At 44.2% G+C, this 24261-nt stretch overlaps 1 protein-coding gene across 2 annotated transcripts in view; it reads right to left on the bottom strand.

Annotated features, from left to right (window-relative positions):
* The window catches only part of VPS13B (vacuolar protein sorting 13 homolog B), a 1046600-nt gene that overhangs the window by 1009083 nt on the left and 13256 nt on the right, over nucleotides 1-24261 (bottom strand). For both annotated transcript variants that reach the window (XM_019527996.1, XM_019527995.1), the window contains exon 2: nucleotides 19899-20042. In XM_019527996.1, the coding sequence (XP_019383541.1) occupies nucleotides 19899-20042 (144 nt within the window). The remainder of the gene's footprint in view (nucleotides 1-19898; nucleotides 20043-24261) is intronic.

Below are 24261 nucleotides of genomic sequence, written 5' to 3'. Positions count from 1 at the left end.
GGGGGGGGCACATGCCTCCCAGATTTCTGCATGGGGTGGGAACAAATGTGGGCTGTCCTCTGTGGCCTCAGGGCTTCCTGCCCTGCTGCCCTTCCCCCATGAGCCACATGCTGACTGCATCATCATGGCAAGGCACCCATTGCCTGCCCGGCAGCAGCAGGGCCAGCAGCAGCATGGAGTTGTGCCCCCTGTTGCCGTCAAGTGGGCAGGGGGTGCATGGCTGGTGTAGGGTTCCCTGGGGAAAGGCAGCACGGTGGGGAGCCCCAAGCCTGCAGCCCACATCCTCCCCCACTCTGCTCTGTTTGGGGCAGGGGGAAAAAGAGGAGGGCATGTGTCCCACCTTTCCATTATGAAAAGGTGGTCAACTTTATCTCCAAGACTTATGAATACAGAACATGGCCTGCAGACGTTGGATTTCAGTGCCATTTCACAGTGGGGACAAGCGCTGGCTGTGGGTGATCTCCCCATGCTGCCACAGGCTTACACACCAGTAGCAGCTGGATCCTAGCACCCATCCTTCTCTGACCTGAACTAAATTACCTTAACCCACAGCCCAGAAAAGCTGCCAATTGCTGACATATAATATTCATCATATAAAATCTGTTTTAATAGATGAAAAGGTCTCATTTGAAAAGTCCAAACTGGAGGTAGGGAACTGCACAAAACTCAGCGGGAATGGGTAGAAGAGAACAATTTTTTATATGTGCAAATTCAACACCACTATTTCAATTAACAGAAAGCTAGGAGAATGAAAAAATGTTCAAAACAGCACCAGGCCAATCTCCAGTTCCATTTGACAATACTTAACCCTAGATGTTTCACTGGAACACCACAACCTGGGAATTAGTAATACAAGAACAGAAATGAACAAGAAAAACAAAAAAAAACCTTTCTTGCAGAAAAAAATTGCATTTGCTGAGACTATTGGTCCCGGAAAAACACCTCCAATAAATACCATAATACAATACAAGCTAGCCTTCCTAAATCTAATTGTACCAAACACTGTAAAATATGTATTTACCATGAACAGCGTAGTAAAGATTGGGTCAACTGATTTACACACTAGTAAGTTTCACCTAAACTGGGTTGACCTAATCTCAAATATATGCTCATATAACTATCAATTATTAATGGAAGCCACATACAAGATGAAAACACATTAACACCAGCCAATTTTTATAAAATATAACAACATTTAGATTTTAAAATTCACCTAAAAATCTACCCATATTCTCTTTAAAAATCATGGCAATTTCTTCCCCCCACCCATTCCATAAGACATTTCCCAGGTTCTACTCTGAAAAGTATATCACTGGGGTGCTCAACCTCTGGCCCACAGGCCAGATGTGGCCCACAGCACTGTGTCATCTGACCCGTAGAGCTCCCCACAGTTCCAGCAATTTGGCAGCAGGAGAGCATGGGAGGCCCCGGACCCTGTGCGCTGGATCAGAGCCCAATCCCAGCATGCAAGGCTGGGTAGGGGCAGGGCTGGATACCCCGGGCCCAATTCTAGCACAAAGAGGGCAGGAGGTGGTGGTGTCAGCTCCCAGGACTCAATCCCAGCACAAGCGGGGCAGGAAGGGGTACCACTGGTTCTCCACAACCCAACTGTGGTGCACAAAGCGGAGCTGATCTGGCATGCAGATAACCCAACTCTACCCAGAGACAGGCTCCAGACCACCCATCTGACCTGCAGGGTCAAAAGGTTGAGCATTAAACCACAAGATCATAGGAAAGCAGGGCTGGAAGGGACCTCACAAGGTCATCTAGTTCAGCCTTCTGTACAAGCAGGATTGTCTCCAACTAAAACATCCCAACCAACCTTTCCAAGAATGGAGATTCCACAATTTCTCTAGGTAGCCTGTTCCATCACATGACCACACACATACTCAGAAACTCCCTCCTACTCTCTAACCCAATATTTCCTCCCTTGCAACTTGAAGCCACGCTCCTACTTCTGTCCCCCATGGTTAAAGTCCATCTCTATCTTCCCTGTAATCAACCTTCAAGGGTTCAAAGACCCTTCAGGGGTTTCAGTCTTCTCTTCTCCAGAGTAAATAACCCTAGTTCTTTCATCTTTCCTTAGATCTTTCCAACAGAACTTTTCTTTTGTGTTTAATTCAGTATTCCATCTATCATCTTACTAAAATGATAATAGATGACAGCTATAATACTAAGACACATTTTTGTTCCTTGTTAGTCTTACTAGCTCTCCATAGTAACTCTAGATTCCAAAGCCAGCTGGTATAGAACAGAACTGTTAACTAAGTACTGACAGGAAAATACTTTAATTGGTATTTTATGACTCAGAGAAGCCAGCTTGGTGTTCAGATTCCAAGTTCAGTATGCAGCCCAGCAGTTACCCTGATGCATACACAAACATATAAACCCAGCATATCTGACCTGAATAACGACCTGAAAATCATTAACATGCAAATATTTAATTTTAGCTTGCATTTCTTAGAACACAACCATACTCTACTTTGGTTTTTCCTTAGTTTGTGGGTACATGATTGATTTTTTAAAATAGAAAAGAATTTGCCAGTCGCAAATTACAGTTAAAAACCCAATCAGTTACATTATTTACCTACAGACACACACACAGCTAACTTAAGAACACACTTTTTCCCAGTGAAGACACAGCCTTAAGTACTTGGTCTCAACAGTTATTTCATCTACCAAGTGAGATTTTTTTAATACATGAATCCAGACTCTTATACCACCAACCCATTACAAATAATAGAATTTAGCATGAAAAGTAGTTGTAGAGATGAAGGTGTTGAATGAGTTATCCAACATTCCCAACTGTTGTCATTTTATCATGAGTCTCACAATATTCTGTGGTTTTTTGTCCTTGACAGCCAAGTCTTAGAAACATGAGAGAATTTCACATTTCATATAAAAAACCGTTCAATGATTTCACTGCTGTGGAGAGAAGCTTGAAAACTGAATGAAATTCATTCCAGTGGCTCAAAAGCTAGAAAAATAAAGCTACATTTTCCCTTATGAACTTTAAGCTACATATATGCTTTGTTAAGTCTTTAATCACAACTTCTGCATGCCTGAGGATAAGCGATACTAGTTTCACACCTGAAGTCACAATAGCAATAACAGGATTTAATAAGCTGACTCGGTACTATCATCATAATTTAATACTGCCATCATTAACAGTATTAATTAAAACTCATTGCCCTAAAAATAACCTATATACAAGAGTTCAATGTTTTTAAGCATATAAAATGTTTGAAGAGCTGTTATTTTGTTATCAAGAACATTAAGGACAAAAAAACTCTGTGCCAAGTCTGTTTACATAAAAAATAATAAGATTTACTTGTACATTCCTGAATTTTCACACTGGAATGACTGTCACGCTGAGGAAGCATCTGCAGTTGGTATGTGCTCTTCCTGGATTAAATGAATAGTAAAGAAGCCAGAGGCTGGTATGCATGCAAGAAAGGCAGTCAGTGAAGATGTCAAATGAGAAGTCAGTGGGTGAGAGACAAGTGTGTGGGGGGAGGGGAGGCAAGTAAATGTAGCAGGTAAACAGAGGAAAGGTACCTGGGGAGTCAGATGTCAGGTAGGTTATAAATGTGTCATAACTCTAATGTCTATATTTAGTCCATGATTTTTTGTATCCAAGGCCTTGATGAAGTGAGGTTTGTAGGCTTGTCTGTGAAAAGCGTTCTGTAAATTCCCTTTGAGGATTAGAACTGAAAGCTTGGAGAGAAAGTGGTTTTCTGTGAGAAATCTGCCCCCACCAGTAATTAGGTATTCTTGTCTTTAATAGATTTCCGGTGTGCATTCATTCTTGTACACAATTGTTGTTGGAGAGACCACCTGTCCCTCACCCACCGACTTTTCAATTTACATCTTTGCTGACTGCCTTTCTTGCACTCGCACCAGCCTGTGGCTTCTTTACTATTCATTCCATGCAGGAAGAGCACACACCAACTGCAGATGCTTCCTCAGCCTGACAAAGGGTTTTTAAACCCAAAAGCTTGCTAAGAATTTTTTTTTTCCAACTATTTAGTTGCTCTAATGAAAGATATCAGATTTACCCAAAGAACTTTGGCCAGCTGTAAATTAACAAATTTCAATTAGTTGTTAAATGCTACAATTTAAACAAATCAATTAATTAAAAAAACATACAATTTATATCACAACTTGCATTTTATTTTTTTCAAATCACTCCTCCTTGACTATCACATTAGTCCTTTGATAGAAATAGCATAGAGTCCCCCAAATTTAAAATTAATGGGATTTTGTCACTTAGTTTTAAAATGCATCTTGGATATTTTTGCTAAGATTCTCTAATTTCCAGAATATTCCTTCTGCTTCAAAATGAACAGCATTCAAAACCTCATGGCAGATGGATGCTGCTGAAATACTACATTTAGAACTTCTGTCAAAATCTTATTTCTTAATAAAACATGGAATCACTGATCAAGAGTACGACCAGACTGAACTTAAAAGGGTGAAGAGGTTACACAAAGAAAAGGAGTTTGGTTTCAGTGGCTCACAGAAAAGAATGATGACCTCTAAACTAGATTTCTATACGAGAAGGAAAGAACTATTTCAGCAGGTAACTAAATAAAATGGTGTTCAAGACTTCACACAATGCTTAAAAAGCAGCATAAGAAGATTCAAAAATAGAGCACAGGCAGCAATAGGGAATGAATACAACTGGGGAAAAATGGAGTATAGTATCATTTAAAGGTCTCTGACAAAAAGCCAAGGTTTTACAAACAAAATGTACAAATCAGAAACACATGTGGCATAAAACAAAGTCCATTTTGCAGGAACGTGACTCAGTCCACAGAAGAGAAAAAAAAATCACAGACTTATATCCCATTTCATAAGTTTGTTTTAAAGTAGTTTGTCATAATCATTTTTAAAATAAGAAAAGGATTCTTCAGGGTGGAGGAACACAAAACCATATCACAGTAAGTTATTAAGGTTTAAAGATTACCAGCAACGCAAGAAACAAAACGATGCCAAATGATACCATCCAGGATTTCCTGTAAGACCTGATACATTTAAGAAAACTACTCCCACATTTACAAGATCAAAAAAAAATTGCTCTTCCAAAAGAGTAGCATCCTGACAGGGTTCCATTAAAAGAAATGAAAAGTTTTGCTGTTAGCCATGTGTTTCAGAAGATGCCACTGATAATCTTCATGGAAACATGCAATCCAAATCTGATTAAAACATTTGTTTTAAATTGCCTTTTTATTTATGGCTGAAGTTAGAGAGAAAAACCATTTATCCACGTTCTTCCCTTTGTACCTGTGCTCTGTTTCTCTACCCTTTACCTCATTTCTCCCAAATTCACCATCCCTAAACTTCATTCACATTTTCTTGATACTTTAAAACAGGGGTGGCTCAAACCCTGGCCCATGGAGCTGCCCACAGGCCTGGATATTTGGCAGTGGGAGACTGGTGGTACCACTGTTCCACTTACCAAGTTCCAGACCTGCAGAGAGCCCTGAGCCCTATGCACTGGATCAGTCAGCAATCCCAGTGCAAAGGGCCAGCACGGGGCAACACGAGACCCCGGGGGGCTTGGAAGAGACAGCACCAGGACCCAATCCCAGCACACAGGCACAGGAGGTGGCAGTGACAGGCTCCTGGGGACCAGTCCCAGCATGCTGGGATGGACAGGGGTAGTGCCAGGCCTCTGGGGGCCAATCCCAGAACACTGGGTCAGGAGGGGCAGTGCTAGGACCCAAGTCCCACTCCCAGGGCTCAGGGCAGGGAAATGGTGGTGCCGGGCTGAGGACCCAATCCTGGCACGTGGGGCTTTATCCAGCCTGTGGACCAGCCCTGTGCCACTTATCTAGTCCTCAGGCCCAAAAAGGTTGAACACCACTCTTTGAAAAGATAGACATATGCAAATCATGTTCTTCCTTAAACAGTTTCTTTTTTGATGAAGATTTAGGTTTAGAGAAAGCTGTCATATCTCATTCATCCAAATAGGGTGAATGAGATATTCAGGAACACAATTCATAAATATAAAAGTCAGCAGCTATTAAAAAGAACACCTTTCCATCCATCTATTTTGCAGCACAACTTGTGTAATGCAGGTCCCCAGAAAAGTGATGGTAATTAAATCCAAATGCCCATTACATACATTTCCCTAGTCATAATGTTTCATGTTCCACTCAATAACCTTGCATTCTTTCATTAAGAAGATGCATCACCACACAACTATAATCAATATCATCGATTACATTTATGCCAAAATATTCAAGTTTTCAATGTTTCCTTTTGAATCATAAAGGTAATAATGCATCGTTTAAAACTTACAAAAATATCCACACAGACAGGAAACAAAACAACCCTTAACAAATCATTATTCAAGCTGAATTTTAGTGAAGGATACTAAAGATGGTGTATAACCAGGAGACTAATATTTTTTTCCCAGAGTTTGACTTTGCATGTAAATAGCATAGAAGCAGATGAATATGTAACTAATATCCTAACAGCCCTAACAAAACTACACACGCAGTAGACTGACACTGCAACAACAGTTAGTTTAGTATAAACTGAATTTATTTTTCCAAAGGTGCTCGGGGCAAAATGGCAAGCCACAGCAAAGTCTCCAAAAGGATTATCTAGGAGAGGTTCATGTCCCACAACCATCAAACTAATTCTGTCTTCACCTCTGGCAGAAAGGAGATTGAAGCTGAATAGCCCTACAGCTCCAGAGAATCCTCTTAGCAGCCTACAGCACTGGAAAAACTGCGAGTAAAAATTACTCATGGGACTAATTTCAGACAGGGTCTCAGATCCTCTCACCTAGAGTCACTAACAGGCCAAAACAACTTTCATTTGAACTAAGACTGAAATCCAGCCCTCACTAACTGCTACGCTGGTATCTGGTGAACAGACCCTTCTCAGAGATACGCTGAACAGCACCCCTGGACAATGCGAGTGTCTGCACACGATTCACACCTAAGCCCTGCTGATCAGAAAAAAAGAGCTGCAGCCACACAATGCATTGCCTTCTCTTATAGTGAGTCAGGAGTAAATTCTGAAGGTTTACTCCTGTCAACGAATGATTTTGCCTCTGAGCAAGTAACTTTAGAACAATGTTAATGAGCACATTTCTCAGTCCCTACATATATTGATGGTCTGCCAACTGCCTTGAGACTCTATTTTGCACATTCTCCCATCCATACCGTGTTTACTTGCACAACCTCTACTGCCTGGAGTTCATGAGAACAGATAACATCTTCCCTTTTAAAAGTAGCTAGGTTCTTCCTGTTCACACTCAAATACTCCAGGAGTCTCTTGGTAGCACACCTGCAGTTTGTACCCATTACCCCTTCACCATCATACCTACTTATCAAACTTGTCACTGGAGCTCTGCTGAGGTCCTAGACTCTCTCACCCTGCAGGAAGTCCTCAGTAACAGGCACAAGCAGCAAGAGGTTCAAAAAGGGGGAAAAAAAAACACTACCAGAGAAATGGCTGAGGCCACCAAAAGCACAGAGCTGCTGGCATCCCAGGACCAAGGGCTTGAAAGCAGCCTGCTAGCAGGCCAAAGACAGAAGCCACACCTCTAGGCACCCCTTCTTTATAATTACAAGGAATTGCACAAGCTGCACTTAGGACAGAAGAATCCCATGCACCAGTACAGGCTGGCGGCTGACTAGTTAGGCAGCAGCTGTACAGAAAAGGCCCTGGGGGTTACAGTGGACAATAAACTGGATATGAGTCTAGAGTGTGCCTTTCTTGCCAAGACAGCTAATGGCATACTGGACTACATTAGTAGGAGCACTGCCAGCAGATCGAGGGAAGTAACTATCCCCCTCTATTCTGCACTGGTTAGACCACTCTGAAGTACTGTGTCCAGTTTTGGTCCCCTCACTATAGAAAAGATGTGGACAAATTGGAGAGAGTCCAGGGAAGGGCAACAAAAATGGTGAGGGGGCTGGGTCACATGACTTCTGAGGAGAGGCTGAGGGAACTGGACTAATTTAGCCTGCAGAAAAGAAGAGTTGAGGTGGGATTTGATACCAGTCTCTAACTACCTTCTCTAACTACCTGAAGGGTAGTTTGAAAAAGGATGAAGCTAGACCAGGGGCAGGAAAAATATGATCCATGGGTTGGATCCGGCCCACCAGGCCATTCTATCTGGCCTGTGGGGCCCCTTCAAAAGACAATTATTGGCCTGCATCTGCCCCTCCGAAAGCCAGGGGGAAGCACGTGTTTTCAGAGGCCCTGGCTCCAGCAGCAGCTTGGTTTCTGGTTGCTAAGCAACCAACCCCTACCCCAGCCTGGCCTGACCTGCCGCACACTGCGCCCCAAGGTACAGGACGCTGGAGGCAGGAAGCTTCTGCCTAGCAGGGGCATCTGCCTAGTGACCCCGTGGCTGTTCCTCAGCCCTCCAGACGAGTGGAGCCACAGGTAAGAAGGGCCCCACGGGCTCCCTTTGGGAGAAAGTTGGGGAACAGTGGGGGAAAGGCAGGAGCCATGGGCAATCATCCCAGTGTGCCACACGTGCAGCTCCTGGGACTCCAGTAGGCCCAGCCTGGCTGGTGCTCTTGCATGTAGCTCCCAGGACTCTGCCTGGGAGCCATGAGGAGCAGCGCATCATCGGGCTGGGCCAGCTCCATGCCACCATGTGGGGCTCCAAGCACTGCAGCCAGGAGCTATGTGCCATATGGCCAGGCTGAGCCAGCTCCGTGCCTCCACATCAAGCTCCCCACTGGAGTGCTGGTAGCCCACCATGGAAGCAGGAGCCAGCCTGGCCCGATGGCACACAACTCCTCCTGGCGTTCTAGCAGGGAGCCATGAGCCATCAGGTCAGACTGGCCCTATACCACTACACAGGGCTCCCGGCACCCCAGTCGGGAGCTGTGGAAGCCGCGCACAGTCAGGCTGGGCTGGCTCCATGCTACTATGTACGGTTCCCAGCACTGCAGATGGGAATTGCACGTGATCGGGCTGGGCCGGGCGGCCTCTGTGCCTTTACACGCTGCTCCCAGCTAGACTGTTGGGAGCCCCATGTGGAGGCAGGGAACTGGCCTGGCCCAATGGCGCATGGCTCCTCACAGCTCCCAGGACTTTAGCCGGAGGACTATCTACTGCAGACCATAAGCAGGGCCTGCTGCCTGCTCCTGCTGCTGCCACCAACAGCAGGAGCTATGTGCCATGGGGAACCCCCCACCACATCCACACCCCCCACACCCCCAACCACTCCCCAAAAACTCAGCCACATGCAATAGATGACAGTAAGACTAAATAAGCTATTGAGCAATCAGCTCTATGTACACACACAAACATGTAAATCAGGACAAAAATAGTTTTTGAAATAAAATTAAAATATGTTGTACTACATGGTTGATTTTTAGTATATGATTTTTTCTGATTCCAAGATGGCAAAGCCCCCTCCCAAAAGGAGTATTTCCAGGGGCAGGGGGAAAAACTTCCAGTAACAAAGCTGGGCTGGTAACTAAGTTAAGCTATTCTTTGTGATAACAGAACAAGGAGCAGAGGTCTCAAGTTGCAGCCAGGGAAGTTTAGGTTGGTTATTAGGAAAAACTCTCACTACGAGGGTGGTGAAGTACTAGAACAGGTTACCTAGAGAGGTGGAGGTTGGAGCTTTTTAAAGACTCGGCTTGACAAATCCCTGGCTGAAATGATCTACTTGGGGGTAATCCTGCTTTGAGCAAGGGGTTGGACTAGGAGGGCTGCTAGATTCACAGTAGTTCAGAATGTTTCCTCATGAATCAAATTCAAGGCAAAGTAGTTACCTTTCTTCCAAACAAAATTTCTGCAATCTAAAGTGTCAAACACTTCACTTTAAAAAGTTTGGGTGTGGTCACAAGACACTTTACTGCAAACTAAAGTACCATATTTATCTAAATCCAAGACTATCCTGAATTTAAGACAACCCCCCAGTAATCAGATTCTGTATAAAGAACATGTATAAATTTGTTATAAAATTCCACGTATAGAATTTAATAATTAGAGAGTTGTCTTAAATTCATTGCTGTAATGAGGAAAACAGTGCCAGTGGGGGGAAGGGATAAGCAGCTTGATCCCTGCCCCTTGCGACCACATTTGTCCCCTGCTGCCTGCCCTCCCTACCACTTGCCCCCCCACGTGCCTGCCTCCCCATCACTTTGGGCCCCCACCCCTGCATCCCCCCCTCCAGCCTCTGTCTCCTTACCTGCCCCCACTCACTCCCCACTTACCCATGTGCTTGCTCTACCTCAGCCCAATCCAACTCAGTAACTGCTATGGCAGTGACAGCAGTTCTGGCCAAGCTCTTGAGCCAGAGCCAGAGCCAGAGCCAGAGCTGCTTTGCTGTCTCTGCTGCTACTGAGCTAAGCTGGGGCCAGAACAAGAACATGCTCCATGCTCCAGGCTGGAGGAACTGGAGCCTACTGAAGCAAGGGTAAGCAGCAGGAGGGGTAAGACAAGTAGCAGGGATAGAGACTGTGGATGGAAGAAGCAGGGGGCAGAGGCAGCAGGAAGGATGCAGGCAGCACCTGCAGCTCTGGCCCCACTCCAGGTCAGACCAAAGCCAGAGCCACAGATGCAGCAGCTGCCTGTCTCTGCCCCTGCCCCACCCCCATCAACCATCTTGTATTCATATCTAAGACAAGGGGCTTCCCCCCCCCATGCTAAATGGGTTTTTTAAAAAAGCTCATCTTAGATTTGAGTAAATGTGGTAAATCTGATGTAACATCTGCTTGTACCCTAGGAGTACTCTTCTACAGTTTCATCTCATAGCAGTGCTGAACCTTACAGTATACAAAATGAGCCTCCTTAGGCTAAATTGCCCATTACCATCACTTCTGGGGATAGCCAAAGGAACATGACTAGGTCTAAAGAGAATGGTTCAACATCTGAACAGTCATCCCAAACTGAAGGATCTCAATTACCTCCTGTTGCCTAGGAATTGCAAGGTGCAAATAAATTAGATCCACTGAAAAGGCTATCTCCAATTGCTCACAGTACCAATCTTAGTTTTGTTTTGTTTTTTATTTATTTTAAAAGGGCTACATTCACAGGAGTCTGTTTATTTCATTTTAGGCTTACAATGAAAAAGTTTTTATTGACCCTGAAATAAACTATATACATCCTGTAGTACCCACACGCCTGTAAAAAGACAAGATGGACACAAATAGCAGATCAGTTTTGCAGCAAATTGTTTAGAGTAGTGGTCTCCAACCTGTGGTCCACAGACCCCGGAAGGTCTGCAGTCTATGTCTCATGGGTCCAAGAAAGATGACTATCATCAATCAAAAGTACGTGAATACCCACACTTACAATTCAAAGGGGTCTGCGCCTCCATTCACATATAATACTTCCTAAATTGTTTTAGGGATCAAAACCATTTTTGGAGATTAAGTTATTTTTTAAAAAGTCATTCTAATGGCTTTTCACACAAGATACCATTTTTTGCCAAAGTAATAAAAAACAACTTGACTAAGTCTACGAGGTCCTCCTTCCTAAAGGCCTACATCTAGATTCTCTTTGCTGAAAAGATGCCTTCAAATTTACCAATTTACCAAACTAAGATGATTGCAAAGAAAAATCATCAGGAAAAAAAATAAAACTCTCTCATGTTAAAAACTAAGGGTAATGAAACGGAATGGAACCAAGATGAAAGAAAATATCCATTCATGTTTTATCATTTCTAGAATGTATTCTCCCCAACCCCCCCATTGTCAAAACACGGTGAGTACTGGATTAAGAGCAAGTTCCCATTCAAGCCAAAAGTGAGCCTGCCCAACATCCTCCAGAAGGATCTCAGTAAAAGGACTAGGAACAAGGAGCAAAACTGACAATTCAGTTTACAGTAGATGTCAGAATTATATTAACAGAAGCCAAGACGTGCCCAATTAGGCTGCATCTTTGCTCTTATCTCACCTCAACATAGCTGGTATTACAAAGAACTCAATGAAATTATCAATCTACAAAGCCTTAAACTATACAGATAATGCCCACCTTATTAACTTTTTTCACATGTTGCAAGTATACAGGCTGAAGTGGAATTTAAAAAAAGAAAAGATAAAAGAATATAAGCGGAAGTTTAAGATGATCTACAGGCAAAAGCGTTGAAGCAGACATGCCCCCCCCAAAAATACCTGTAGCCCCAATTTTAAAGCAAGCCTAATAGTATTAACTGCCTATTACACTATTTCCTTCGTCTCAGCAGTGCTCCTAAATCTAATGGTTCTGAAACAGAGCTAAAGCAAGGGAATATGAATATCAAAAAAGGAAAATAATACCAAAAACTATATTTGGACACACGATTAGATGACATGGCCTTTTCCTGCAATACTGGTTATATTTAGGTTTTAAACAAAAATAAAAGCAGTAGGGATTGGCACGAAACATCATATGTGCAGTTAACCTGAGATTCTGAGTTCAAGGAACACTGGCTGCCAGCCCAGATTGCTTGGATTAGTGCCTAAAGGACAGGTCTCACTCTTTCAATTTTGCATTCATACACCAAGATTAAACCTCGGTATTATGGACAAATTTACTAAACTAAAAAAAAATTTGGGGTATTAAAATAGAATAAGTGCTTTAAAAAAAAAAAAACAAAGCAATAGATGCACACTTCCTACCAGAGCAGACAGAAGTGGGAAAGCAGGCAGCTGAATCATTAAAAAAAAATTACAGTTAATACTCAGATTTCAAATCCCTTCATCTCTCTTCACTTTTTAAAGTTACTTTTCACACTACTTTGCTTAATACCACAGCTTTTCCACAAAACAAGAATAGTGGAGATTAATGCACTGTTCTGCAGTGAGCACTCTCTCAACCATTTTTAGATCAATTCCAGCATGCTTAAAAGTACTCAGCAGTCCTCAGTTCTTATAAAGCATGGCCAACACACGATTTCTGCTCACTGTGCTTTAAAAAAATTCTTCCAGCCTTCCTGACTGCAAAGAAAAGATTTGAAAACCTAAACCAAGAGTATGTGAAAGGGTAAGACACCAAAAGACAAACATTCCACTAAAAAAAATATAATACATGTTTAGGTCCAATCACCATTCTCAAATACTTGAGGTAGTTGCTACTGATTAGCTATCTTAAAAGCTACCTCCCTTCCAAGATGAGTGTAGATAAGTTGACAGGCTGAATTGCAACAACACAAAACACTGCTACGCTCACATAGCTGAGCTAGGTCTAAACAGGTTACAATGGGTACTAGAAACAACAGACATTACCAGAGAGCTCTGCCCAGGCTAATGCATCCTGATGAAACTAATGTGCTAACCAGTGTCACTGTTTCCTCATGCTCTCCACTTGCTGTCTCTTGTTTTAGACCCTAAGCTCCTTAGGACAGGATTTGGATTTTTTTGCTATACCTGTACAGCATCTAGTACAATGGGGTCCCAATCCACAGCCATAACTCCAAAGCACTGAAGTAATACAAAAATTAGTAAGTAGTTCTGACTCTCCTCCCTGGTAAGCACTGGTGCGTCAACTTATAGAAACCAGGGAATTTAAAACCAAAACAAGAAGTCAAAATACCATCATTAGGGTATAGAAAGCACAGGGGAACCAACTACGGCTGTGCAAAGCTTCGGTCTCTGATTCAATTTGGCAGAGATTTGAGCCAATTCGGTGGCCAAATCTCTGAATCAAGTCAGGAGACCCTTTAATCTCTCCAAATCGAATCGGAACCCTCCAAATCAATTCAGAGAGATTTGGAAAGATTCGGCGATTCGGACATAGACACAGCTTTAAACGTTTTTTCTACATACCTCAAGGTACCAGGTGTGGCTTGTGAATGCTGCAATGGTGGGGCACACGGAGTGTCCCACAGAAGTGCGGAGGGCTCCCCAACGCACTCGGCAGCAGACCTGGAAGTAGACCAGAAACACTTCTGGCTCTGCCAGAGGGTGCGCTTGGGGCCCCCCCCACCTCAGCAACTGGTGCCTCCTGGGTCTGGGGGAGCATCCGGGGTCCCTCTGCAGCCAATCACTGAGCCAGGGGGTGCAAGGGGCCCCCCCAGCACGCTCCCCAGAGGACCTGGAATTGAACCGGAAGTAGTTCCGGTCCACTTCTGGGTTTGCCACCAAGCATGCGGGGAGGTCCCACCATGCTCCTGTGGGACTCTCCATCTGCCCCAGCATTGCAGCATTCACGAGCCACACCTGGTACCTCAAGGTATGTAGAAAAAACATTTAAAGCTATATCTACATCCGAATCAGCATCAAATCTTCAGATTCAGATTCATATACTTCATAGACATTAGGGCTAGAAGGGACCTCAGAAGATTGAGTCCCGCCCCCTGCCCCAGGAACAGGAAGTCAGCAGGGATCATAGGATCCCAGCAAGATAAACATCCAAGTTTCTCTTGAAGGTGTTCAAAGCAGGTGCTTGAACTACCTCTGGCAGCAGTCTATTCCAGACCTTCGAGGCTCAGACAGTACAAAAGTTCTTCCTTATGTCCAGCCTGAAATGGTCCTGAAGGAGTTTGTGACCGTTTGACCTTGTCATCCCCTGAGGTGCTCTGGTGAACAGACATTCCCCCAGATCCTGGTGGTCACCCCAATAAACTTATAGGTGGCCATCAGATCACCCCTGAGCCTGCGCTTTGAGGCTGAAGAGCCCTGTAGCTCTCAGCCTGTCATTGTAAGGTCTGTTTTCCTGACCTCTGATCATGTGCATGGCTCTCCTCTGCACTCTCAAGCTTCTCCACATCCTTTTTGAACTGCAGAGCCCAAAACTGGATGCAGTACTCCAGCTGCAGCCTCACCAAGGCTGAGTACAACGGGAGAATGACATCCCGGGATTTGCTTAAGAAGCATCTATGGATGCAAGCCAAAGTTTTGCTCACTTTACCAGCCGCAGCATCACAAGTCCTTTTCGTCCGTAGTGCTAGCCAGCACAGCACTGCCAAGCCTATAAGCATGCAGCGGGTTTTTCTTCCCAAGGTGGAGAACCTTGCATTTTTTGGTGTTGAACACCATCAGGTTCTCGTCCACCCATTTCCTGAGCATGTCAAGGTCAGCCTGGATTGCCCTCCTGTCCTCAGTGGTGGATGCTTTACCCCAGAGCTTGGTGTCGTCGGCGAACTTAGCCAGTCCGCTTCTGACACCAATGTCTACATCATTAAATGAAAGCGTTGAATAGTGTTGGCCCAAGGACAGAGCCTTGAGGGACCCCACTGGTCACAGGGCACCATGACTGACTTTCATCAACCACCCCCCGCTGGGTCCAACCACGGAGCCAATTCCCCAGCCAGTAGATCATGGTGAAGCCCAGGCTGCAGTTGGCCAGTTTTGCCAAGAGGTGATCATGGGATACCAGATCGAAGGCTTTTTTAAAAGTCAAAATATATGACTTACAATCAGCCAAATCTTATCAGGGACAGTGATCCAAATCAACTAATCAAATCACTGTCCCCGATTCAGGCCGAATCCAAAATTGCAAAGGACCTGTTTCGCACACCCCTAAAACCAACCCATCTTTTCTAGTCCTCTGAATTTAAAGCCTCTGTTATAGGGCATAGTGGCACGCAAGAGGCAAACTTAAAAATTACACAGATACCATCCATTATGAAGTAACAAAGACCAGGGAGCAGAGAAGAAAGCATAACATGACTCACAAGAAGCAGTATAAGGGAAGATAGGATCAAAGCAGACACAGAAAAGTAGGAATACAATAGAGGAACAGCAAACACACAAGGGGATTGGGAGAAAAAAAAAATCTCATATGGAAAAGTGTATAAACTCTCACAGATCTCCCATCTGTGAGATCTCAATTCTGGCTGAAAACGTCGGGCACTACTATACTGTAGATGAGTGATTCTCAACTAGGGGGTCACAAGATCCTTTTACAGGTGCTGCAGTATGTAACACAATATTAGCACTGTTAGAACACCTACAGATGATTCACAAGATAAACCCTGATATTTCAAATAAGAATCCACAACATAAAACCACTGAAAAACGACAATGGGTCAAAAAAGTTCTCTGCAACATAAAAATCACTCTGGGTGCATCTACGTGTTCATTAATGCACCTTTTCTACTGTGCATTAAATTTAGTATCTCTAATGTGAAGCACTAAAATGCGCATTAGGCAGTCCTAATGTGCAGTAGTGAAAGTATATGGTTTTCTTTAGTGATGCTTAATGTGCGGCAGCCTACTTTTACTGCATATTAGCTTATTAGCATAGTTTTTGACATGATGCTTTATTATGCAGTAAAAGAGGCTACTGTGAATTCAAGCGCATGTGTAGATACAGTAAAAGTTCTGTTATCCGGAGTCTTACAAGCCAGCATACTCCACTAACCGGCATCCCGGCTTGTAAGATAAAGTGAAACCAGAAGTGCTCACTGTGGCACTTCTGGTTTCTCTGAGCCCTCATTGCTCGGGGCAAAGCAGCCTGCGCTGCCGAGCCCCCACACCCTGGGGGCATAACAGGCTGTGCGGGACCAGCCTCCCTGTCCCATGGGAGCGGCAGCAATGCCATGAGAGGGGCAGAGAAACACCCCAGACGCAGCGTGAGAAGCAGCAGCTGGGACCACTCAATTGACTGGCATATTTTGTTATCCAGCATCCTCCATTCCCGGGGAATGCCCGATAACAGAGCTTTTACTGTACTATGAAAAAATAACAGGAGCATTACAAGTGAAATCAGTGAAAGTAAAAGCTAGCTTTTCTGTGGGGTACCTTGCATCTAACAAGGGGTGCCTTGCATCGAATGAGGTCAAAAACCACTGCTCTAAATACACATTAGCAAGAATAATGAAAAAAGACTCTTGCCAGCTCCATAGGATATGCATGGAAGGAGTGAGAAGGGCACAGGCTCAAAAGGTACACAGCTGAAGTTTCCATAAATGAATATGTATACCCATGAAGAAAGGTCTCAGAATGATTTCACTTTTTTCTACCCACATCTGATAAATAGCTGTAAGTGATCAAATCTGTCTCTTCATTTTTAATTTTTGTTTTTAAATACAACTCTGTACAATAAAAATCATAACACTGGCTAGAATTTGCAAAGTGATACTTCTCAAAAGTCAGGAAGTATACAATGTTATAAAAAACACCACCAGGCAGGGTAGCATACAACTTTATAACTAAATACTGTCTATTTGCACATACACAATACTATATAGTAAATTATACACAAACAAGTAGAAGCAGTGTCCAGTGTTTAATCAGCTATTAGATAAAAGCACCAAAAAGCCCCACTGAAGCACCCCATCTATAGATGCTGCAGAACTAGGTCAAACTAAAGCACTGCTTCTTCTGGTAAAGCATTTTCCCCTCACATCTGTCAGCACCCTATGTTTCCAGGAGGAGTTACTCTCTTACACAGGCAGCCATTACTATGGAAACATCTCTTTCCCCCGCACCCTCTCCTCTACATTCTGCCAGCCAAAAACAAGGTGTATGCCTTATTTGGGGGCATGTAGTATGCAAGAAAATACAGTGCCTCCCAAGTATACCCCTGAAACCCGCATTTTCCTAGGTTTTACATATTTCACACTGGTTTACCCAAGTATTATGGTAATTTATTGACATGAGAAATGTCAATGCTTAGGCCACAGTTCTGTAAAGGATAACCATGAAGACATTCACACCTCCATGGAGTGACACAGACTCATACAGACTGTATTCCAACACTCCATTTAGGGAGGGGATATTGCAAAAACAACAACAAAAATGGACAAAGGAACAACTGTAGCACAAGTCCTAAGGTTAACCATGTATAGAAGCACTGCAAAGAGGCTGGCATACAGTAGGTTAGGAGCTTCCTTTCTACGGATAGTTGTAGATCAGCAATGCCTGATAGCTACACCCCACTGCCTCATTCACACCATGCCTACCCCAAAGCATTCATTCATCAGAAACCCAGCCAACTTCACCACTGGTTCATATCATTCACCATGAGAATATATATCATAGTTATAATTTTTTTCTCAGGCAAAATTACTTCTGATTCCATTCGAAATTTGGCATGAGGAAAAAAGTATAAAGATGAAGCCTATAAACTTCTGAGAACAAAACGTAATAAAATAAAATGTTTCTTCATCAATTATGTTATTATGCTGCTCTGAAGTTTTTTGGCAAAGTCAGTTTAGATGATTTATGATCTTAGAATTAACAGTGTTTTAAGATTTCGTTATATTATCAGTATTTTGAGAAAAAATACTAACAGAACTCTGTTACAAGCAAATATTTTGATGATAACAGGCTGACTTGGCCGTTCAGTTGCACAATTATATAGCAAAAATTAAAATAGCTGGGAATACTTAAATGTATCTGACATGGAAAAGTCATTATATATCATTTTCATTTTTTCTTTAACACTCAATTTCCAATAGAAGTCCTTTTTCATGAAAGAAAATAAACCCATAACTTCCTAAAAATATATGCAGAGAAAACAGCAAAAAGTGTGTTCATTTACATTTTCATTACTCAAAGATAAATCCTATCATTGGCAGAGACCCAAATTTAATTCCCCGAGGTGTACATACCACTGAATAATTTGTCCAAATGTCAGTTGTAATTTTCAAAAATCCTTTCTTGCCTCTGAATCTTAAACATCTGTAACAAATACTTGTTTTGAGAGTGCTTTACATTTGTGACACTTGACCTTTTGCTGTATGCACCACAAAATTTAAGTTTCAAATGCCATGCAAGCAGGAAATCTGATCATGCCAGCAGTAGCCACCTGCATGGTCCAATATCAAATATTAGTTCTGGGTTGCACAAAGTCATGTGTTACAAATCTTTTTCTGCAGCTTTTATAATTAGTTGTAATTTGCTGCTTCTAAAATGTGTTTCTTTAGGACATCTGGCCTTGAAATCTCTACCTTAGCATTGGAAAAATACTTAGTAGCTGGGTGTTGGAGCTCTATATATATATTTGGAACACTGCATGGGTGGCATACTTACGACCAGTATTTTTAACATTAAAAAGAAAAATAATCTAATTCCAGAAATAGATGGTCTTTCATTAGAAAATGCTTTTAATAGGGACTTAATACAAACACCTTCTCCAATATAATTATTTTCAGATACCTAAGTATTGATAGCAAATACTAAACTGAAGTAATCCATAGTATGCATAAGTTACACGTTTATTATGTAAGAGTATGAAGTAATTATAATTACAATATCGACTGTAATTATAAATCTAGGGGAAAAAAGTAACCTAGAATTTAGTTGTCATATTGACTAAAAAACTCTGATATCAAAGTGTTTCCAACTATTCTGGTTGTCAAGTAAATTAGAAAGCCACCAAGATGATACCACTACACAATTAAAATGTTATTGTAGTAGAAGTAAAAATATTCATGAATTATGTGAGGATGTAAAAAAATAAAAATAAAGAGCTTTTTAAATACACTTAAATACAGCATCCTCCAAGATGACTCTATGTTTTAAAATCTATATAATGTCATAAAGCAGAAGGTGGGTACATCAAAGTTTTAGGAATTTTAAAGCACTTCTACAGTAACAACATTCTGAAAACAGTGACTTGTGGTGCTTCTCAAGCAACCGGACACAACTTCTTGGGTGGTAAAAGCTAGAAGCACTTAGGATGCTGTATTGCTCTTGAGATTCATTTGCTCCTAGTTATAGGAAAATTCTGGCAGAGAGTATGCCATTAACCTGCTTTTGCACCTGCAGGAACAACACTATAGTGAATAAAGTTAGAAGATAGGAAAAAATGTATAGAGGCAAGCATCATAGTCCCTGTAATATTACTATGGATTACCACCTGAGTGTACACAGGCTTTTTCAGAGGGGCAACGAAAAGCAAAACAGCAAATATAAGGCCTTCTGCAATACAACATGAACTATTGATTATTTTCTTTAAAAAAACAAAAAACCAAAAAAAAACCACCACCTTTTAATTTTAATTATTCAATGTTCATGAACTCATAAGTTTCTTACCTGGGCTCCATCTTTTAATTTCAAGATGCACTCCATTGTATTGATAGTGATGACAACTGGTTCCGAGCCTAGTTTTGTCCATGGTACATGAATTCTTAACTCATGAATGTGTCCACTTAAAAAAGTAAATGGTAGCTTCAACTCCTAAAAAAAGATAATTGTGAATGAATCCATTAGCTATTTTTAAACTTGAATTTTAAGTGTCAAGAATGTTTGCCATTTTTTAAAAACAATAAAACTATAACAAAAAGTCAAAGGTTTCTTTCTTCCCCACAGACAATGATGTGGTACAACTCTTAGCACTTTGGTTAATAACTGCTCTCACACATTTATTTGTTTAAATGGTTCAAAGAAAACATCTGGATACCAGTATGTCCAAGATAATTAAAGAACATGGTCTAAATCAGTCACTCTTATATGCAGCTAGTAGGTGCCAGTAGTTCAGAAAACAACCTTATTAATGGCAATTAACAACCTTATTAATGGCAATTAACAACATGAAGATAAATAATAACATTGATGCTCATTCTGTCTTATTTATAGAGCCTGGAGAGTGCATGGAACATACTGGACAGAAGATTAAAGACAGAAATGGGGAAGCTCCTTGTCCCATAAATCTATTACTGTATAACCTCATAAATCCAGTTTTCAAAATTCCAGAATTCTGAAAAATCCAGCACTTTTTAAAAATACTCTTCATCAGAGGTTTTCAACCTTTTTTGACCAGTGTACCCCTGGCAGCCAGTTGTGAAGTCGGGTGGCAGGAGGGGGACAGAGTAGGAGGGGGTGGTCACACGCAGAGTGGTGGCATGGGGTGGCAGATGGCGGTGGCAGCTGCCACATGCAAGCTTCCCCCCCACCAGGCAGCACCAGGCTATGCACTTTCCTTACATTTCAAAAATCCAGAATTTTCAAATTTCCGGCAGGTGCTAGGTCCCAAGGATGCTGGATTTATGAGGTTATACTGTACTACTAACAGTGAGAGCCACTGTGCTCAACATCTTTGGGAACAAGCCAAATTAGACAACATCAAGAAAGGACCACAAAAGCTGCAGTTGGCATTTAAAGAATAGGGAGCAATGCTGTCTTGTTAGTTCATATAGCAGGATGTATGGCTCAGGGGCTGCAGCCCAGCTGCAAGCAGCTAAAAGAGGACTGCCTATCAGCACTGGGCCATCTGAACAGGATGACTGGATGGACCACATGTTTAAAGCTCCCAGGAAAAGCTGAGGTGGCAGCCCAGAGCCATGATTCCGCTCTCAGGGTCTGGGAAAAGACTGCAGGGTGTGAGTTAGCCCTTTATTGTTTATATATTTATTTATTTTGTGATGATATTGTTTCCTGTGGGGACTGACTCAAGGAAAACAAAACTGTACTGTAAACAGTGACAACCCACTACAGATGGTGAAGAACATGGACATTCTAAAACCAACTCTAGTAATGGAGGCAAGAGCCCTGATAAAATGGCTAGAGGACTTGCAGCAGCAACAACAGCAGCTGTTTCAGCAGCTCCAACTCCAGCAACAGCAATTCCAGAAGTAGCAGCAGCAGCAGCAACTGCAGCAGTTCCAGAGGAAGCAGCAGCTACAACAGCAGGACTTTCTGAGACAGCAGCTGAAGTGGAGGCAGACCCCCACCCATGTTGGCGAGTCATCTGGATCCTTGATGATAGTGGCTGGAGTCCACGCCAAGATGGCGCCTGCAAATGAGCTAGAGGCTTCTCTCAAAACTTCTGAACAGGTGGCAGAGACCTATTAGTGGCCACAGGACACAAGGGCTACAAGGATGGCCCCTCTGGTACCTGGGAAAGGACAGGCTACTAACCAGGCCCTTGGAGCAGACATGCCCCAAGATTACAAGACATTCAAAGCACCCACACTGCACCAATTGGGTCTAATGAAGAAGGGCTTATCATCACAAGTTTCAGTTAGAGAGCTGGGACCTAAGTACCCAACTCTGGGCCATGACCAAGAAGCACCCACTGGCTAAACCTGGACTCCTAGTTAGTGGTGGAGATTGTGGAACCAGTAACATTAGAACAGTTCTGCACCATCCTCCCAGCAAAAGTCCACAGTTAGGTGCATCACCACTGGATGGCCAGCATGGAAGAAGCTACCCAGAAAGCTAAGGACTTCATGTTGGGAGAATAAGATTTTCAGAATTCCTGGGGAAGCTGACAAACTCTGGGCCTGAGGAGATTGGGCTTACTGGGAAAACAGGCTGGGTCTTCAGGGAGTCCTCCAGTAGGGGACCTACCTCCGTTTCCACTGAGACCCTAACCAGAAGGATGGCCCTTAGGTGGCCCTGCCAGAGAGTAAAGCCATCTGGCACATCCCAATAGCCCAGAAGGAGAAAAGGAGGCTCAGATGACATGCTTCCGATGGGGAGAGAAAGGCCATCAATATCAAGACTACCTGCATACGGACTGTGGATACACTCATGCGTCTGTCACAGGAGGCAGGAGAGCCCAGACCTAAAGGATATATGTGGTCCTGGTAAAAATCGGAGATGTCCATGAGGTAGGGATGTGAAAGGTTAAACGAATAATCGTTTAACGAATAAGTGTGATAATAAGCGGTTAGCTTACTAGTTATCCTTTAGCTTGGGGCTAATGCAATGTGACAGGGAAAGGCGGGAGAAGCCGCACAGTGCCCTAGCAGAAGTCAGAAGGCAACAGGGCAGGCAGGAGGGTGGAAGGGCAAGGGGACTAGTACCCATAACCTAAAAGCAAAATAGCCAGCAGCCCAATCCAGGGATCCAGGTTTTCTGCTTCCCACAGAAAAACTGAGAAAACCACAGATTCCCTGTTTTTATCAAAGAAATCCACAAATTCTCTGCTTTTGCACAGAGCTCTTGCAGGCCGGCAGAGTTCCAGCCTGCAAGACCTGATTGCAGAAAGGGTGAGAAACCCTCAGCCCTGCCCAGAGGGGGAGGGAAAGGAGGGGACTGAGCTTCTGAGTCAGTCAAGACTGGACTCAGGCTCACCCTTCATCCTTCGCCCCTGGAGCCTGGAGTGGGACCTGAGGGTTGTGGGGCAGGACTGGGGAACGTGGCTGAGGGAGCAGGAGGTGCCATCAGACCCAGATGGCACACCACAGCTCCTCCCTGCACAGCTCCTCCTCCACCTCATCCCACTCCCAGAAGCAGCCGGCCGGCCTGAGGGGGGTATGCATACATAGGCCGCCACTGCCACCATGGCCCACACTGCCTTCCTGTAGCTGGTCACACAGCTTTGCGAACAAGCGGCGCGGGGCAGTGGTGGCTGCCACGTGAGGGCTGCACGTGTGCCGCCCAGCTGGCTGGCCTGAGGCGGGGTATGCACACATAGGCTGCCAGTGCCACCACGGCCCACACTGCCTTCCTGCAACTGGTCACACAGCTTTGCAGACAAGCGGCGCAGGGCAGTGGTAGCTGCCGCATGAGGGCTGCATGTGTGCTGCCCAGCCGGCTGGTTGGGGAGGTGCTCACAAGAGGCAGCCACCACTGCACTGCTGCTCTGCAGCCAGCTGCACAGCTCTGTGGCCATAGCTCCACAGCAGCAGCAAGGGATGATGACTGTTGGGGGCAGGAGGGGAGGAGGCTTGCACACAGTGGCCGCCACCACTGCCACTTGCCTGTGGAGCCGTGCCCACAGCAGCAGCCGCTGCATACAAAAACTCCCCGTGCCACCATTGCCACTGTGGAGCCATGCCTGCAAGCTGTGCAGGCGGCCATGGGGCAGCCACAGCAGTGTGGTAGCAGCCACGGCCACCATGTGCAAGCCCCCCCATCTGCGGGCACGGCTCCTTAGACAAGCAGCAGAGGCGGCCTGGGATGCTGGTGGTGGCTGCTGCGTGCTGCCCGGCCAGCCAGTGTGGGGGAGGGAGGAAGGGTTCACACATGGCAGTCACCACAACCTCGCACCACCGCTGACGCTTGTCTGCAGAGCGGGGCCCACAGATGTTGGGAACCTGGCATGCAGCTGTCACCACCCTGCACTGCCATGGAGCCATGCAGCCAGTGGCAGGGCATGAGCGGCAGGGCAGTGGCAGCTGCCTCATGCAAGCTCCCAACTGGGCAACATGTATGCAGCCCACACGCGGCAGCCACCATCACTGCCATGCCCCACACCGCTTGCCCACAAAGCCGTTCAGCTGGCCGCAAAATGGCAGCGCAAGGTGTCGCAACAGAGCTGCAGTGTCAGCCTCCATATGCGAACCCTCTCCCCATCAGGTGCCCCTGCCCTCACCCCCCAGCCCAGCTCCTGGGAGTGGGCACAGGTACCCTCTTCTTGATCTGCCCCCCAACACCTTCCCTTTCCCTTGCCCTGCCCCGCCCCTTCCCTCCCCACACACTTACCTGCTGGGGTGGGTGTCAGTGTCTG

Source organism: Gavialis gangeticus, unplaced genomic scaffold (assembly GCF_001723915.1).
Source record: "Gavialis gangeticus isolate Ggan-Ray unplaced genomic scaffold, GavGan_comp1, whole genome shotgun sequence".
NCBI classification, from domain to species: domain Eukaryota; kingdom Metazoa; phylum Chordata; order Crocodylia; family Gavialidae; genus Gavialis; species Gavialis gangeticus.
Note: the sequence above shows the minus strand (reverse complement) of the source record. Positions and strands in the feature narration are given on the sequence as shown.